Consider the following 17,956-nt stretch of genomic DNA (forward strand, 5'->3'; position numbering starts at 1 on the left):
TTGAAGTACTTTGTGTTGGTTGAATAGATGAATCTGAGATTGTGTGATGCATATCGTATAATCATGCCCACGCATACTTGAGGTGACAATGGAGTATCTAGGTGACATTAGGGTTTTGGTTGATTTGTATCTTAAGGTGTTATTCTAGTATGAACTCTTGAATAGATTGATCCGAAAGAATAACTTTAAGGTGGTTTCATACCCTATCATAATCTCTTCGTTTGTTCTCCGCTATTAGTGGCTTTGGAGTGACTCTTTGTTGCATGTTGAGGGATAGTTATATGATCCGATTATGTTATTATTGTTGAGAGAACTTGCACTAGTGAAAGTATGAACCCTATGCCTTGTTTCCTACCATTGCAATACCGTTTACACTCACTTTTACCACTTGTTACCTTGCTGTTCTTATAATTTCAGATTACAAATACCTTTATCTACCATCCATATTGCACTTGTATCACCATCTCTTCGCCGAACTAGTGCACCTATACAATCTACCGTTGTATTGGGTGTGTTGGGGACACAAGAGACTCTTTGTTATTTGGTTGCAGGGTTGTTTGAGAGAGACCATGTTCATCCTACGCCTCCTACAGATTGATAAACCTTAGGTCATCCACTTGAGGGAAATTTGCTACTGTCCTACAAACCTCTGCACTTGGAGGCCCAACAACGTCTATAAGAAGAAGGTTCTGTAGTAGACATCATATACCCACCATGAATAGAAATTGCAAGCAAGACATGGAGTATTACTCCTCACCGGAGGCCCGAACCTGGGTAAAACCCTTGTTTGACCTCCGACCTAAGACTTTCAACCACTCTAGTAACCCTATAGAGGGTATTGACATGATTATGCACCGTTAGTTGGCACGCGAGGCACAGGCAGCATCGGTTGGAGATCGATCTCAGATTGGATCTTCTCCGGCCTTTAGCGGACTCCCGTTGGTGGAGTGACGATGCAGAAAACCGTCAGATCCCTCGGTAAGGTACCTTGCGTAGCTGGAAGCCACAAATCGGATGTCGCACGGGGAATTTATTCATGTTCGGGCCTCCATGGTGGAGTAATACCCTACGTCATGCTTGTGATTGTTATTGATGGTGGGTATACCTCGAGCGAGGGATTACGAAGATGTATGAGTCTACCGAGAGTTGTTCTATGGGAGAGTAGATTGGACGGAGAGTCCTCTAGCCTCCCCTTATATACACAGTGGAGGGTTTCACAAGGGGAGATGCCATCTAGGTGGCCGCCGCCACTAACTTTGGGATCAACATTGTTCAAAACATTTTTTTGATGTCTAATTTTTTCCATAAACCTTGTACATTTTTTTAGACACGACCAACTCTTTTTTATACATGTTTAACATTTTTCGTATATATGATTAATATTTTTAAATAATACATGTTTTGATGTGTATCTTTTTCATACACTTTGTATATGTATTCAATATACATACAACATTTTTATACACGTTTAACATTTTGAATAGATGATTGTTTAAAAAAATACAAGTTTTGATCATTTGATGTCTATTTTTTCATAAACATTGTAGAATTATTATATACGTTCATATTGTTCCAATATATTATTAACATTTTTTAAAACATATTTTTTGATGTCTACTTTTTTCCATACACCTTTTTACATTTCTTTTATCCATCAGGAAATTTTTTAATAGATGTTTAACATTTAACATTTTTCAAAAACATCATTAACATTCTTTAAATACATGTTTTGTTGTATATCTTTTGATACACATTGTAAAAAATTAATATACATTAAAAAAATTCGTATGCATGTTTAACGTTTCTTCAATATATGATTAACATCTATTTTGAAATTTTTGTTTTGATGCCTACTTTTTTCCTACACATATACATTTTTATATACATATAAGAAAATTATGCACATTTAACATTTTTCCAATATATGATTAACATTTTTCAAAACATATTTTTCAATGTCTAACTTTTCCATACACCTTGTACAATTTTTGTATATACCAAGAACATTTTGTTATACAGGTTTAACATTTTTTGAATACATGATTAACATTTTATCATATGCATATTTTGATATCTAATTGTTTTGTGAACACATTTTTACATGTTCCATTAATCATTATATATTGATAATTATAATTTACATAAAATTTAGACAATAAATACATGTGATTTTTGACATATTAAGGACAAATAAATAGATAATGGTAAAGAGTGGCTACTGCATGTGCTTGCAGCATTTGATAATAAGGTTTGTGATATGGTCATTCTACTTATATGGAGAATTTGGCAACTTAGCAATGATGTTGTGCATGACAAGGAAGTGCCACCGGTTGATGTTACTATGGAGTTTCTGGATAGTTATTATAAGTCCCTTGATCTAGCCAGGAATTATAGTATGGAAGAAATTTTAAAAGGGAAGATGTTGACATGGGAGGAGGTTATTCCTAATAGTATTCAGCAGGTCACATCTCCTGTTCCTTGGCCACCACCTCCAGCAATTTGGGTTGCGCTGTCTGTGGATGGATCTTTCTCAGCTCATGATGGCAAGGTAGGTGCTGGTATGATCTTACGTCGTGATGATGGCTCTGTTATCTTTGCTGCTTACCGTGTTATATTCAATTGCAATGAAGCGCTTGAGGCGGAGATACATGCAATAATGCAGGGAATGGCCCTTGCTTTACAACATACTGATCTACCAGTTAGGGTGCAATCTGATTCCTATAATGCACTTTCAATCCTCTGTGGTGATAGTATGCCCCGATCGGTCTATGGTCATCTAGTAGCAGAAATTAAATCTTTTATGGATGAGAGGGAGTTTGTTCCACACAAAAAATATAGGATCAAAATAGGGTAGCAAATTGTATGGCAAATTATAGCCGTACCAAGTCATGTACTACGGTATGGATGAGCAGATGTCCTTCATGTTGTGAGGACTTATTGCCTCTCGATTGTAACCCGGTGACTTTGGAATAAAATTCCCGTATTATTCGCAAAAAAAGGACAGAGAAATGTAGAAGACAACAACGTTCTTCTTTTCATGGTAGCATAATATTTGAGGCTTGTATATTACTCCTTCCGTCCTAAATACTTGTCTTTTTAGAGATTTCAAATGGACTACCACATATCGATGTATATAGACATATTTTAAAGTATAGATTCACTTATTTTGCTCCGTATGTAATCATTTGTTAAAATCTATAGAAAAACAATTATTTAAAAACGGAGGGAGTACATATGATGATTTATGATACACTATCTAAGACGAGCAACAAAGCTTGTTACTTATGAGTTAATTACTGGTACAGCATAAATGAGTGTACATAAAAATCACGCACATTCTGTTATGCTGTGGAAAATACAAATAACTGTAGAGTTTTTACAGTTTTTTTAGTTTTTCTTCCCAATTTGAAGGTCTGTTTTTTGGAACCTTTTTGAGGGTTTGTTATTCTTTTTTTGTTGTTGAGGGATTGAGGGTTTGTTATTCCATTCCGAGGGACGTCACATTCCTTGGCTTAGGAATGGCCCATTTCTTTCTCCTCCTATTTTGTGTTCACGGGCCAACGTTAGGAATTCGAAGCACCCAGCCCGAGTGCTACATACCCTCATACACTCAGAAAAAAAAATTGATTCCAAAGCGCTCGGCTTTACTCCTCTACCGTGCTCTGCTCCGCCGGCGGCCGGCGTGCCTCTGCCCCCTAACCCCGCCGCCGCCGCGCCGCGAACCAAAGCGAGTCTGGAGGCCAGGATCCGGGGACCACGCGCCACGATGCAGCAGCCGGACCTCGTCGGCACAGGTCCGTCCGCCTCCCAACTCCCCTCTCCGTCCACTTTACCATTTTTATCCTCCTCCCGATTCCGTTCCAGTATTCGGCCGATTCCGTCTCAGGGCGACCGATTTTGTGTTGCGATGCAGGGGGAGACGACGAGTACGAGTACGCGATGTTGGAGACGCTCCTGATCCGGGGGGAGTCCGCCGCGGTGGGAGCCCCTCGCTTCGACGGCAAAGACTTTGAAACATGGCAGGCTCTGATGAAGATCCGCTTGCAGGCCTATAGCCTTCTTGTGTGGGACATTGTGGAAACCGGTTTCTCTTGTGTGGATGAAGCAAACCCAACGGCACTCGAGTTGAGGAGCATCCACTACAATGCCCAAGCCATGAACGCCATATACTGTGCCCTGAGTGATGATCAGCTCTACCGGATCTGGCAGTACGAGAGTGCTAAGGAGGCTTGGGACGCTCTCCAGGCTATACATGAAGACACCCCAATCGTTCGTGAGCTAAAGGTCAAACAGTTGAGGGAGAAGATGAAGTTGCTTGCGTGGAGGAAGCACGAATCCCCCCATGACATGTTTGGGAGGCTCGAGACTTTGGTCATCAAGATGAAGAGACTTGGATGCGAAGAGGTGACCGATTCTTATGTTGTAGAGAAGATGCTTCGTGCCATGACACCAAGGAGCTCCACCTTTGTGACAATCATCCGTCAGAGGCCTAACTTTGAAGAACTCACCCCTCTGGATTTGCTCCATATTTTCCAGGTCTACGACATGAGGCAAGAAGAATCCAGAATCATGCGCGGGTACGCGGTGAAGGAGGACACTGTCGTGCGGAGGGAGCCCAACTATGATGTATGGTGCTCTGGAGAAGTGCCTTGCTTCGATGGCACACACTATCTATCATGGCAACGTAGGATGAAATTCCATTTGCTTAGCATTCACCCTCTTGTGTGGAGAATTGTGGAAACTGGTTTCTCTTGTGTGGATGAAGCAAATCCAACGGCTCTTGAAAAGAGGAATCGGCAGTACAATTCCGTAGCTATATGGGCCATAGGTAATGCCTTAAGTCGTGATCAGTTCATGAGGATTTGCTACTATAAGAGTGCTAAGGAGATTTGGAATGCTCTCCGAAAATTTAATGAAGCAGTTCGTGAGTCAAAGCTCCGCTATTTGAGGATAGATATGGACAGGCTCGCCTTAAGAAAACATGAGTCCCCCAGGGACATGTATGCAAAGCTTAACAATTTGGTCAATGAGATGAAGGGTCTTGGGTGCAAAGAGATGACTGATTCCTATGTTGTGAGGAGGATGCTTCGTGCCATGGCACCAAGGAACGCAAACTTGGTTTTCCTCATCCGTGAGAAGCCTAACTTTGAACTACTCACCCCTCTGGATGTTCTTGCAACATTCCTCCTCTACGACATGGAGCAGAAAGAATCCAAAATCATGAGTGGGTATGCTTTGCCACGCTCAAGCAAAAAGGCCAATGCTGCCTTGAAGGCCAAGCAAGTCCAAGTGGAGGAATCAAGCGATGATGAAAACGACCATGATCAAGGCCGAGAGCAAATTCAACAAGGAATGCAAGAAATGTCTCTCACAGGGAAGAAATATGGAGCGTTACTTGGAAAGAAAGGCCACGAAGCAAGAAGCAGTTTCTCTGACAAGTCCAAGATGAGGAAATCAAAGAGACGTTGCTATCAATGTGGTGATCCCAATCATTTCATTGCTGATTGTCCTAAGGAGGAGGACAGGAAAGAAGAGAAGGAGAAGAGCAAATACAAGAGCAAACCATTCAACGACAAGGGCAAGCCATACAAGCCAGAGGGGCAGAAAGGTCAGTTCCTTTTCTTCAGCTTGTACTTTCCGTTGCACAGTTTGTCATGAAGTACTCCCTCCGTCCGAAAATACTTGTCATCAAAATGGATAAAAAGAGATGTATCTAGAACTAAAATATGTCTAGATGCATCCCTTTTTATCCGTTTTGATGACAAGTATTTCCGGACGGAGGGAGTAGGTAATGAAATATTCTGCGTTACTATGACGGGATCCGAGCCGACATGGATTCAGGGTGGTCAACTATGAATGCTTTCGGTATCAATGTCAACGAGAACCGGGATGAAAAGTATTTGGTATTAGTAAAATGACAGCATTGCACTATAACTAATTAAGTGCGCTAGTTCAATCAATAAGTGTTTGATAATGTACTCAACTGTTACCAGCACTAAGATTTAGGCCCTTTCTGAGTGTTGTCCTCTTAATGTCTAATTTGATTATTGAGTGGGCAATATAATTCAAGCAAATTAATGAAGTGATAACTATCTATGACCTTCGGAATGCGTACGGTAGTGCAATTTGGAAATGCATAGCCCAGTGAAAATACCAAAACAGGACACTGGTTGCCTCTAGAACTGTGAATTAGCAAAACAGTCATACGGACATAGGACATTGACTGCTATTCTGCTCTGACTGAGTCAAATTTTGACATGTACACTGTTCTAACCATTTGACATTATTATTAGTCTATGCATACCAAACTGATACACAGTTAATATATGAACGAAATTAAAAATATTTCCACTATTGCATGATGGGGCTTTGAATTCTCTTCTGTATGTTGAGATCCACTAAAGTTGTGTTCTTATATACGATAAGACTGGAGGATTGCCCCAAGTAAGTAAACTGTATTCTGTATTGTATATCTAGTGAATTTTACCTGCTCACCATTTGCAGACGTTATAGTCAGAGATTCATTGGGGTGTGGATTCAAGAAAAATACATAACTAGTCACTGTTATGCTTGATCATTTATATATCCCTAAGAAAAACATGATGGTTTTATTTTGGGCAATGGAAACTGATTTCACGAGCATGAGTGGAGGAAGAATGAAAGAGGTACTTGGTATGTTTGATAGAAATGTTATTGACTTTGAATCCCTTCCTAGCTGTTGGCTTAGTGGAAAGAGATTTAAAATCTTTCATATCATCACTTCGTGAATCCTGTGGGGGCTCTGGTTGAAGATGGTAATTAACCACAAGATCTGGTTGAATATGAAACAGGTGTGGAAGCACATCCTCATGTCAGTATGGGAGTGGGATGTGCTGTTCAAAGATGCAGAGGCAGTGGACATAGACTGCTTCGGAGCCCTGTTAATGGAGAACCTGAGAACTCCACTTCGGAGCTGAAGAGGGGGCTGGTGCCGAAGCTGCCAAGGAAACCTGCTGCCCAGCCGGCACAGCTCCACTACTACCTCAGTGCACATCTAGTGGAGGAGTGATGACAACACCCCTGTTGATGTAATCGTAAGCACACGCATGCTGTTCACCTCTTAAACCTGGATTTTTTGTTTGCATTTTAGGCTTTATTTTCGATGCTATGCAACGCTGAGTTTGCGAACGATTTGAACCTGTTAGCGCTGTATGACTCGTTGGTTTCATACTATAAAATGTACCTGTGGGGGCTCCACCCTGTTCATCCAAAAAAATATATAATCCTTTCTGTTACCTGTAGGTAGACCACATACTTATTTTGAATTGTTCTCTGAATCTTATCAACAGCTTATCACCCCATGGGCTAGGAGTGATGTCTTGAACCATTCCAAACTTGTAGAACCAAACCAATAATAACTGCACAATGAAAGATACATGGACATATCCCGGTGGTATCATCAAGAAAGCAGAACTTGTTGCTTTAAGGAGTATTGTCTTCCACACAAGTTCTAGTAAGATCCAAAGTGGTCGGACCCTTCCCCGACCCTGCGCAAGCGGGAGCTACATGCACCGGGCTGCCCTTTTTTTTTACAAGTTCTAGTAAGATGCTCATACTTGAAAACACCTACTAGTCGTGGGCATATACACCCTGAGGCACTGTCTTCTCTGATGCTTACCTTTTGGTTGAAAATAGGAAAAATTAAAACCAGCTATCCTGAACATACCATCTGCTGGCCTTCATATTCTGCATCCCACCATAACATGCTCAGCGTAACATCGCCATTGCTTGAGTGGCACCTAGTTTCCACAACCTGTATGCTCTTTTGTTGCGTTGCCTATGTTGTCCTGTATCAATGTACTGACAAGTTATTTTATGTGCTCATATCATGAATAAGAAGATTGTGATTTTCCCTGTCTCAACTGAAAACTGAGGAGATAATAGCAAGCACCAAGTAGTCAGATCACGAGAAGAGAGAGGGCAAGTCTTGCTTGATGCCAACGCCCTGTAAGCTGTAACTTGGGGATCTTTCCACTCTGCTTTGCATTTGGAGTTTGTATCTGACGACCTATGTAGATCTAGATCATGGACCTGTTCTTGCTGTTTTGCTAACTGGGAATTGAGATGACAATAATGTGTCTGCAGATGGTAGCTGTTGTTTGAATGTTTCTGCTTAGCTCCCTGGGACATTATTTTTCGTACACCGGCATGTTTCTCATCGCCAGCTTGACAATTCCGATAGCTTTGTCTGTCGTCGTCTCTGCTTTTGCATAATTCTGCTTGTAAGAAGTAAGAAGTGGATGGATCTTGGTCGCTATGCTTTCTGAGATATTTTTTGCTGGTGGTGACATGTATATTAATATTTGTATGATGAGAGGAAGCATTGAGGCACAAGTGTACCCCTAAACCATGCCTTAACAAAATTACGGACACAACGACAGAATCAGAGTAGCATTTTAATGTAACCTTTATTTCTTTTTCTCCAAGGCATCATCTTATTGGTGGTATGGAGTATTTGGTAGATTTCTGCAACTAATTCACAACAGAATCAGAATCAGATTCAGATTGGTACTGATTGTCATACATCGATGGATTACATCAGAAATTAGAAGGGTGAACTGCATGTGAATATGGAGAAGGCCCTGTATAGAGTTGCAATGACCAAAGCAAACAAACATGAAGATTACAGACTTGGACACCAGGAACTACACCCAGCAGCTAAGGAACTGGAAACGAACGACAGCTAACCGGTCAATCCCACCGTGCAATGAACTGGAAACTGGCAAAATTGTCTGTACTAGAAACGGCAGCATCGCCACATCGTACAACTCATTGAGCTACAGATGAATACAGTAGTTTTGAAGGTGACACGTCGTATGATAACATTTTCTCAATAGATGATTAACATTTTTTTAAAATACATATTTTGACATCCATCATTTTCATACAGATTGTACATATTTTATATACATGTATACATATTTTATACATGCTTCAATTTTTTCAATATATGGTAACATTTTTTTTATATAAATATTTATTTTTTCTATTAGATTATTTACCTATTTTGAGAATACATGTCTTTTTTAACATAGTACAGATGCAAGCGCTCATATACACACACGCATACACTCACCCCTATGAATGCACACACGCACAGCCTACCCTATGAGCACCTTCGAAAGACTGAGCCGGCATATCATCTTGAAATTTACGAAGTCACTGTAGGCATCTCGTCGTCGACGGAAACATCTCCTCCCACTGAATGCGCATCTCCGGAAATCCAGGAATAAATGCGAGCACCAGGATTTGAACCCTGGTGGGTTGGGGACCACAGTCCCTCTAACCATCCAACCACAGGTTGGTTCGCTTGAGAATACATGTTTTGATGTCTACCTTTTTCATACAAAATTGTACATTTTTATATACATATAAATATTTTTATACAAGTTTAACACATTTTTTCTCATATATAATTTTTTTCAGGATCAATTTCCAATATATCATTACAATTGTTCAAAACATTTTTTTATGTCTACTTTTTTCCATACACCTTTACATTTTTTGTATACATCAGGGACCCTTTTTTATACACAGATAACACTTTTCATATACATGATTGCCATTTTTAAATAATACATGTTTTAATATCTATATTTTTCATACACTTTGTACATTTTATACAAAAAACAACATTTTTTATACACATTAAACTTTTTCAATAGATGATGTCCAAAAAGCGCTTTTTTATGTCTTATTTTTCATACACATTGTACAATTTTTATATACATATATATTTTTTTATATATGTTTAGTTTTTTCCAGTATATAATTAAACATTTTAAAAACATATTTTGGTTTCTACTTTTTTCCATACACCTGGTACATTTTTTTGTATCCATCTGGAACATTTTGTTATACATGTTTACCATTTTTCAAATACAGGATTACTATTTTTAAATACATATTTCGATGTCGATATTTTTATACACATTGTACAATTTTATATACATAAAAACACTTCCTATACACTTTTAAGATTTTTCCAATATATGATTAACATTTTTCTTAAAATACATGTTTTAATGTCTATCTTTTTCATACACATAATAAATTTTCATATGCATATAAAACTTACGCACATTATATTTTCCTAGTATATCATTAAAAGAATTCGAAGCTTATTTTTTGATGGCTACATTTTCCATACACCCTGTACAACATAAATGAATGTACGTAAAAATCCCATGCATTATGACGTACGTAGTTTTTATTTAGAATTTCTTGACAGTTTTTTATTTCTTCTTTTCAATTTGAGTGTTTTTTTTTGTTGTTGTTGAGGGGAAACCATTTTGAGGGTTTTTCTTTTAGAACGATTTTTGAGGTTTTTTTTTAGTAGAAACCATTTTGAGGGTTTGTTATTCCATTTGAGGAGCAACGGGCCATTTCATTCTCCTTCTTTTTGTGTCCGCTGGCCAACGTTAGGAATTCAAATCAGCCAATCCGAGTGCTAGTATATGACATACACTTTCGAGAGTAGTATATGACATACACTCAAAAAACAGATTCCAAAGAGCTCGACTTTGCTCCTGCCCCGTGCTCTGCTCCGCCGGCGCTCCTCTCCCCCCTCACCCCGCCGCCGCCGCGCGGCAACGCCGGAAGCCGGATCCGGGGACCACGCGCGCCATGATGCAGCGGACGCCCCTCATCAGCCTCGGTCCGTCCCGCCTCCCCTCTCCGTCCACTTTGCTGGTTTTATCCCCCACTTGATTCCGTTCCGACATTCGGTCGATTCCGCCTCACGGCTGCCGATTTTGTGCTGCGGTGCAGGGGGAGGCGGCGAGTATGCGTACGCGATGTTGGAAACGCTCATGATGCAGGGGGAGTCGGCCGCGGTAGGAGCGCCTCGCTTCGACGGCAAAGACTTTGAAACATGGCAGGCTCGGATGAAGCTCCGCTTGCGGGCCTATAACCTTGCTGTGTGGAGAATTGTGGAAACCGGTTTCTCTTGTGTGGATGAAGCAAATCCAACGGCACTCGAGCTGAGGAACATCCAGTACAATGCCCAAGTTATGAACGCCATTTACTGTGCCCTGAGTGATGATTATCTCTACCGGATCTGGCACCTTGATACTGCTAAGGAGGTCTGGGACGCTCTCCAGGCTATACATGAAGACACCCCAATCGTTCGTGAGTTAAAGGTCAAACAGTTGAGGGAGAAGATGGAATTCTTTGCGTGTGTTAGACTGTATTTACATGTGTATATTGTAACGTTGTATACCACCTCATTATATATATATATGTGTGATAGGCCACCCCTAGAGGGTTGTGCCGGTTCCCCCTAAAGCCTATTGTCTTACATGGTATCACACTAGGTTACGTCCGCTTTCGCCTAAAAACCCTAAACCGCCGCCGCCGCCGCCGCCGCCACCACCGCCGCCGCCGCGCCCGACGTCGCCGTCGCCCGACTGCTATGACGTCCGCCGCTGCGTCCGGCTCCACCGCCACCGGTTTTCTGCCGGCCTCCCTCGCGGCACTTCTCTCGAGGCCGCTGGATGCCGCCTCCCTTCAGGCGCCGATCGGGACACGGAGCGTCGGCTCCCTCTTCGCGCTCCCGCCGGCTGCTACTTCGCCCGGGCAGGCGCTTGTGGCCCACACCGCCGCCGCCCCGTCAACCGCGGCTGTCGCGCCCTCGGCCACTGCGCCGCTGGTGGCGGAGGACGTCGCGCTGGCAGGCTTCGTGGCGTCAACCGCGGCCATCGCGCCCTCTGTCACCGCGCCGGCTGCCCCTCTGACTGTCTCCACGGTGGTCTCACCTCAGCCAGTCTCCTCGATGGGATCGCAGCCGCCGCCGCCGTTTCACTTCGGCCATCTCATCACCATCAAGTTGTCGTCGGACAATTACATCTTCTGGCGCGCGCAGGTTCTTCCGCTTCTTGGGAGTCACTATCTGCTTGGCTATGTCGACGGCTCTCTCCCTTGCCCTCCTGCGCTGGTTGACAGCGTGCACGGTCCGGTCTATAATCCGGCTCACCGTGTCTGGACAGGGCAGGATCAGGCGAACCTCTCCTCCATCCAGGGGTCGCTCTCTCCGGCCGTTGCTGGGCTTGTTGTCTTCGCCAAGACGTCCCACGAGGCATGGACTATTCTTGAGCGCTCGCTTGCGGCACAGTCGCAGGCTCGTGTATCTGGGCTCCGTCGCCAACTTGGGGAGTGTCAGAAGCTTGACTCCACCGCCACTGAGTTCTACAACAAAGTCAAGAGTCTCGCCGACACGCTGGCCTCCATTGGACAGCCCCTCACCGACTCCGAGTTCAACTCGTTTATTGTCAATGGTCTTGATGAGGAGTATGACGCCCTAGTCGAGATCATCAATGAGAGGGGCAACTCCACGCCCATGCCAGCACACGAGGTCTTTTCACGCCTCCTGCTTACTGAGCAACGAGTCGAGACGCGCCGATCCAGGGGCAACGGCGCCCTCTCGGGAAACGCCGCCACCAAGGGTGGTCGCTCCTCTGCTTCATCCAGGGCCCTTCTCACCAGGGCCGGCCTCGCCTGCTCTCGCCTCGCCAAGGCCGTCTGGGCCGGTGTCACCGGAGCTGGCCTCGCTCACTCTCGGTTCGCCCATGGCCTCTAAGCCCCTGTCGTCGGGCCAGTCTTCGCCATGCAGCCCGGAGTCGTCTGTCCCGAGCTCGCCTGAGGTGATTCCTGCATCTCCGGTGACCGTCACGTCTCCGTCACCTTCGCCTCCGCCGGCTCCTGCTGCTGCTCTACGTCCACATACGCGCAGTCGGAGTGGCATTTTTCAGCCTAAGCAACGTCACGATGGCACAGTTGCTTGGTTAGCGGCGTGCATGTCTGCTGCTCTCGCAGATCCATCCTCTGAGCCACGCACGTATCAAGCTGCTATGCGCATTCCTCATTGGAGAGAGGCCATGGAGCAGGAGTATCAAGCGCTTCTTCGCAATCAGACATGGACTCTTGTTCCTCCACAATCACGGGTAAATGTCATTGATTCCAAATGGGTTTTCAAAGTGAAGAGGCATTCTGATGGGTCCATTGAGCGCTATAGGCTCGTCTGGTTGCTCGTGGTTTTCGACAGCGTTTTGGACTTGACAATGAAGACACCTTCAGTCCAGTGGTCAAGCCTACTACCATCAGACTTCTTCTCTCTCTGGCTGTTACTCGAGGTTGGTTTCTTCGTCAGCTTGATGTTTAAAATGCTTTTCTTCATGGTGTCTTGGCGGAGGAGGTTTACATGCGCCAGCCTCCGGGTTTCTCTGATCCGGATCGCCCTGATCATCTCTGTCGTCTGTCCAAGGCAATTTATGGTCTGAAGCAGGCTCCTCGTGCTTGGCATGCTCGTCTTGCAATGGCTCTTCGTGCTCATGGTTTTGCATCATCAACTGCTGACTCCTCATTGTTTCTTCTTCAAAGGCCTGAGGTTACTATGTACTTGTTGGTCTATGTAGATGATATCATTTTGGTCAGCTCCTCTCAGTCGGCTGCTACTGCGCTTGTTCGCTCACTTGGTGCTGATTTTGCGGTCAAGGACCTTGGGAAGCTTCATTACTTTCTTGGTGTGGAGGTTACTTCTCGTGCTGCTGGCCTTGTTATGACGCAGAAGAAGTACTCTCTAGATTTGTTGCAGCGAGCTGGGATGCTTAAGTGCAAACCGACGACTACACCCATGTCTACCACTGATAAGCTCAATGCTGTTGATGGTGTGCTTCTTTCTTCTTCTGATGCGACAGAGTACAGGAGTATTGTTGGTGGGCTCCAGTACTTGACGATCACGCGACCAGACATTTCCTATGCTGTTAACCGAGTCTGCCAGTATCTGCAGTCACCCCGTGACACTCATTGGTCTGCTGTTAAGCGGATTTTGCGCTATATTCGTTTCACGGTGGCTCATGGTTTGCATATTCGGCCGTCTGACTCTGGTTGTCTTTCAGCATATTCTGATGCAGACTGGGCTGGCAATCCGGATGACAGGCGATCCACGGGGGGTTATGCTGTCTTCTTTGGCTCTAACCTGATTGCCTGGAGTGCTCGGAAACAGGCTACTGTCTCGCGTAGCAGTACTGAGGCTGACTATAAGGCTGTGGCCAATGTCACATCAGAGATCATCTGGGTACAGTCCTTGCTTCAGGAGTTAAGTATACCCCAATCACAGCCTCCTGTTCTTTGGTGTGATAACATCGGTGCTACATACCTTTCTGCAAATCCGGTATTCCATGCCCGAACGAAACACATTGAAGTTGACTATCACTTTGTGCGTGAACGTGTCTCTCAGAAGCAACTACAGATCAAGTTTATTTCTTCCAAGGATCAACTTGCTGACATCTTCACCAAGCCATTGCCTTTGCCACAGTTTGAGACTTGCAGGCGCAATCTTACCCTTCTAGATTCATTAGAAAGTGGCTAAGATTGAGGGAGGGTGTTAGACTGTATTTACATGTGTATATTGTAACGTTGTATACCACCTCATTATATATATATATATGTGATAGGCCACCCCTAGAGGGTTGTGCCGGTTCCCCCCAAAGCCTATTGTCTTACAGCGTGGAAGAAGCACGAGCTCCCCACTTCCATGTATGTGAGGCTCGACATTTTAGCCACTGAGATGAAGCGCCTTGGATGCCAGGAGGTGACAAATTCTTATGTTGTGAGGAAGATGCTTCGTGCCATCACACCAAGGGACTCAACCTTTGAGGCCATCATCCGTCAGAGGCCTGACTTTGAAGAACTCACCCCTCTGGATGTGCTCCATAGTTTCCAGGTCTACAACAGGTGGCAAGAACAATCCAGAATCATCTGCCGGAACGCGGCGGAGGAGGACACTGAGCCCGCCTGCGGTGCAGGTTGCTCCGGAGAAGTGCCTTACTTCGATGGCACACACTATCTATCATGGCAGCGTAGGATGAAATTCTATTTGCTTAGCCTTCACCCTCTTGTGTGGAGAATTGTGGAAACTGGTTTCTCTTGTGTGGATGAAGCAAATCCAACGGCTCTCGAACAGAGCAAGATGGAGTACGATGCCCGAGCTATGGGCACCTTAGATTGTGCCTTAAGTCGTGATCAGTCTAGGAGGATTTGCAACTGTAAGAGTGCTAAGGAGATTTGGGATGCTCTCCGAAAATTTAATGAAGCAGTTCGTGAGTCAAAGCTCGGCTATTTGAGGATAGATATGGACAGGTTCGCCTTAGGAAAACATGAGCCCCCCAGTGACATGTATGCAAGGCTCAACGATTTGGTCACTGAGATGAAGGGTCTTGGGTGCAAAGAGATGACTGATTCCTATGTTGTGAGGAGGATGCTTCGTGCCATGGCACCAAGGAACCCAAACTTGGTTTTCCTCATCCGTGAGAAGCCTAACTTTGAACTACTCACCCCTCTGGATGTGCTTGCAACATTCCTCCTCTACGACATGGAGCAGAAATAATCCAAAATCATGAGTGGGTATGCTTCGCCACGCTCAAGCAAAAAGGTCAGTGCTGCCTTGAAGGCCAAGCAAGTCCAAGTGGAGGAATCAAGCGATGATGAAGACGACCATGATCAAGGCCGAGAGAAAATTCAACAAGGAATGCAAGACATGTCTCTCTCGGGGAAGAAATATGGGGCGTTGCTTGGAAAGAAAGGCTACGAAGCAAGAAGCAATTTCTCTGAGAAGTCCAAGATGAGGAAATCAAAGAGATATTGCTATCAATGTGGTGATCCCAATCATTTCATTGCTGATTGTCCTAAGAAGGAGGACAGGAAATAAGAGAAGGAGTACAAGAGCAAACCATTCAACAACAAGGGCAAGCCATACAAGCCAGAGGGGCAGAAAGGTCAGTTCCTTTGCTTCAGCTTGTACTTTTCGTTGCACAGTTTGCCATGAAGTAGGTAATGAAATGTTCTGCCTTACTATGACGGGATCCGATCCGACATGGATTCAGGGTGGTCAACTATTATGAAAACAAAAAATCGGACACTGGATTTGAATGCTTTCAGTATCAATGTCAAGGACAACCGGGATGAAAAGTATTTGGTATTAGTAAAATGACTGGATTGCATTATAACTAATTAAGTGCACTAGTCTGTTCAATAAGTGTTTACTTTGGTTGTGATAATGTACTCGACTGTTACCAGCACTAAGATTTAGGCCCTTTCTGAGTGCTGTCCTCTTAATATATAATTTGATTATTGAGTGGGCAATATAATTCAAGCAAATTAATGAAGTGATAATAACCTTCGGAATGCGTACAGTAGTGCAATCTGGAAATGCATAGCCCAGTAAAAATACCAAAACAGGACACTGGTTGCCTCTAGAACTGTGAATTAGCAAAACAGTCATACGGACATAGGACATTGTACTGCCATTCTGCTCTGACTGAGTCAAATTTTGACATGCACACTGTTCTAAGCATTGGACATTATTATTAGTCTATGCATACCAAACTGATACGCAGTTAATATATGAACGAAATTAAAAATATTTCCACTATTGCGTGATGGGGCTTTGAATTCTCTTTTGTATGTTCAGATGCACTAAAGTTGTGTTCTTATATACGATAAGACTGGAGGATTGCCCCAAGTAAACTGTATTCTGTATTGTATATCTAGTGAATTTTACCTGCTCACCATTTGCAGACGTTATAGTCAGAGATTCATTGGGGTGCGGATTCAAGAAAAATACTTAACTAGTCACTGTTATGCTTGATCATTTATATATCCCTAAGAAAAACATGATGGTTTTGTTTTGGGCAATGGAAACTGATTGCACGAGCATGAGTGGAGGAAGAATGAAAGAGGTACTCGATATGTTTGATAGAAATGTTATTGACTTTGAATCCCTTCCTAGCTGTTGGCTTAGTGGAAAGAGATTTAAAATCTTTAATATCATCACTTCGTGAATCCTGTGGGGGCTCTGGTTGAAGATGGTAATTAACCACAAGATCTGGTTGAATACGAAACAGGTGTGGAAGCACATCCTCACGTCAGTATGGGAGTGGAATGTGCCGTTCAAAGATGCAGAGGCAGTGGACTTAGACCGCTTCGGAGCCCCGTTAATGGAGAACCTGAGAACTCCACTTCGGAGCTGAAGAGGGGGCTGGTGCCGAAGCTGCCAAGGAAACCTGCTGCCCAGCCGGCACAGCTCCACTACTACCTCAGTGCACATCTAGTGGAGGAGTGATGACAACACCCCTGTTGAGGTAATCATAAGCACACCATGCTGTTCACCTCTTAAACCTGAATTTTTTTGGTTTGCATTTAGGCTTTATTTTCGATGCTATGCAACGCTGAGTTTGCGGACGATTTGAACCTGTTAGCACTGTATGACTCGTTGGTTTCATACTATAAAATGGACCTGTGGGGGCTCCACCCTGTTCATCCAAAAAAAAAATCCTTTCTGTTACCTGTAGGTAGACCACATACTTATTTTGAATTGTTCTCTGAATCTTATCAACAGCTTATCACCCCATGGGCTAGGAGTGATGTCTTGAACCATTCCAAACTTGTAGAACCAAACCGATAATAACTGCACAATGAAAGATACATGGACATATCCCGGTGGTATCATCAAGAAAGCTGAACTTGTTGCTTTAAGGAGTATTGTCTTCCACACAAGTTCTAGTAAGATGCTCATACTTGAAAACACCTACTAGTCGTGGGCATATACACCCTGAGGCACTGTCTTCTCTGATGCTTACCTTTTGGTTGAAAATAGAAAAAAGTTAAAATCAGCTATCCTGAACATACCATCTGCTGGCCTTCATATTCTGCATCCCACCATAACATGCTCAGCGTAACATCGCCATTGCTTGAGTGGCACCTAGTTTCCACAGCGTGTATGCTCTTTTGTTGCGTTGCCTATGTTGTCCTGTATCAATGTACTGACAAGTTATTTTATGTGCTCATATCATGAATAAGAAGATTGTGATTTTCCCTGTCTCAATAGAAAACTGAGGAGATAATAGCAAGCACCAAGTAG

General features: G+C 43.6%; 2 protein-coding genes across 7 annotated transcripts; both read left to right on the top strand.

The window, feature by feature from the left end:
- Positions 1 to 3,579: 3,579 nt before the first annotated feature.
- LOC123138843 (uncharacterized) lies at positions 3,580 to 8,296 on the top strand. 6 transcript variants are annotated; one of them, XR_006469358.1, is made up of 4 exons: positions 3,580 to 3,794; positions 3,914 to 5,608; positions 6,505 to 6,665; positions 6,831 to 7,274. XR_006469358.1 is itself a non-coding variant. In XM_044558715.1 (4 exons), the coding sequence occupies exons 1-3, from the start codon at positions 3,767 to 3,769 to the stop codon at positions 7,046 to 7,048; spliced, it is 1,941 nt and encodes a 646-aa protein (XP_044414650.1). In that variant the 5' UTR covers positions 3,580 to 3,766; the 3' UTR covers positions 7,049 to 7,073; positions 7,877 to 8,296. The 6 variants fall into 6 exon arrangements, 5 of the variants coding, with proteins under 5 accessions (XP_044414650.1, XP_044414646.1, XP_044414662.1 ...); XM_044558715.1 differs by lacking the exon at positions 6,505 to 6,665 and adding an exon at positions 7,877 to 8,296 and having other exon boundaries at positions 6,831 to 7,073; XM_044558711.1 differs by lacking the exon at positions 6,505 to 6,665 and adding an exon at positions 7,880 to 8,296 and having other exon boundaries at positions 6,831 to 7,073.
- Positions 8,297 to 10,540: 2,244 nt separating this feature from the next.
- Positions 10,541 to 16,702, top strand: LOC123138884 (uncharacterized). The gene is made up of 4 exons (XM_044558733.1): positions 10,541 to 10,696; positions 10,810 to 11,213; positions 14,543 to 15,812; positions 16,615 to 16,702. Exons 1-3 carry the CDS (start codon positions 10,666 to 10,668, stop codon positions 15,422 to 15,424), a joined length of 1,317 nt encoding a protein of 438 aa, XP_044414668.1. The 5' UTR covers positions 10,541 to 10,665; the 3' UTR covers positions 15,425 to 15,812; positions 16,615 to 16,702.
- The last annotated feature ends 1,254 nt before the right edge of the window (positions 16,703 to 17,956 follow it).

Source organism: Triticum aestivum, chromosome 1B (genome assembly GCF_018294505.1).
Source record: "Triticum aestivum cultivar Chinese Spring chromosome 1B, IWGSC CS RefSeq v2.1, whole genome shotgun sequence".
Taxonomy (NCBI): domain Eukaryota; kingdom Viridiplantae; phylum Streptophyta; class Magnoliopsida; order Poales; family Poaceae; genus Triticum; species Triticum aestivum.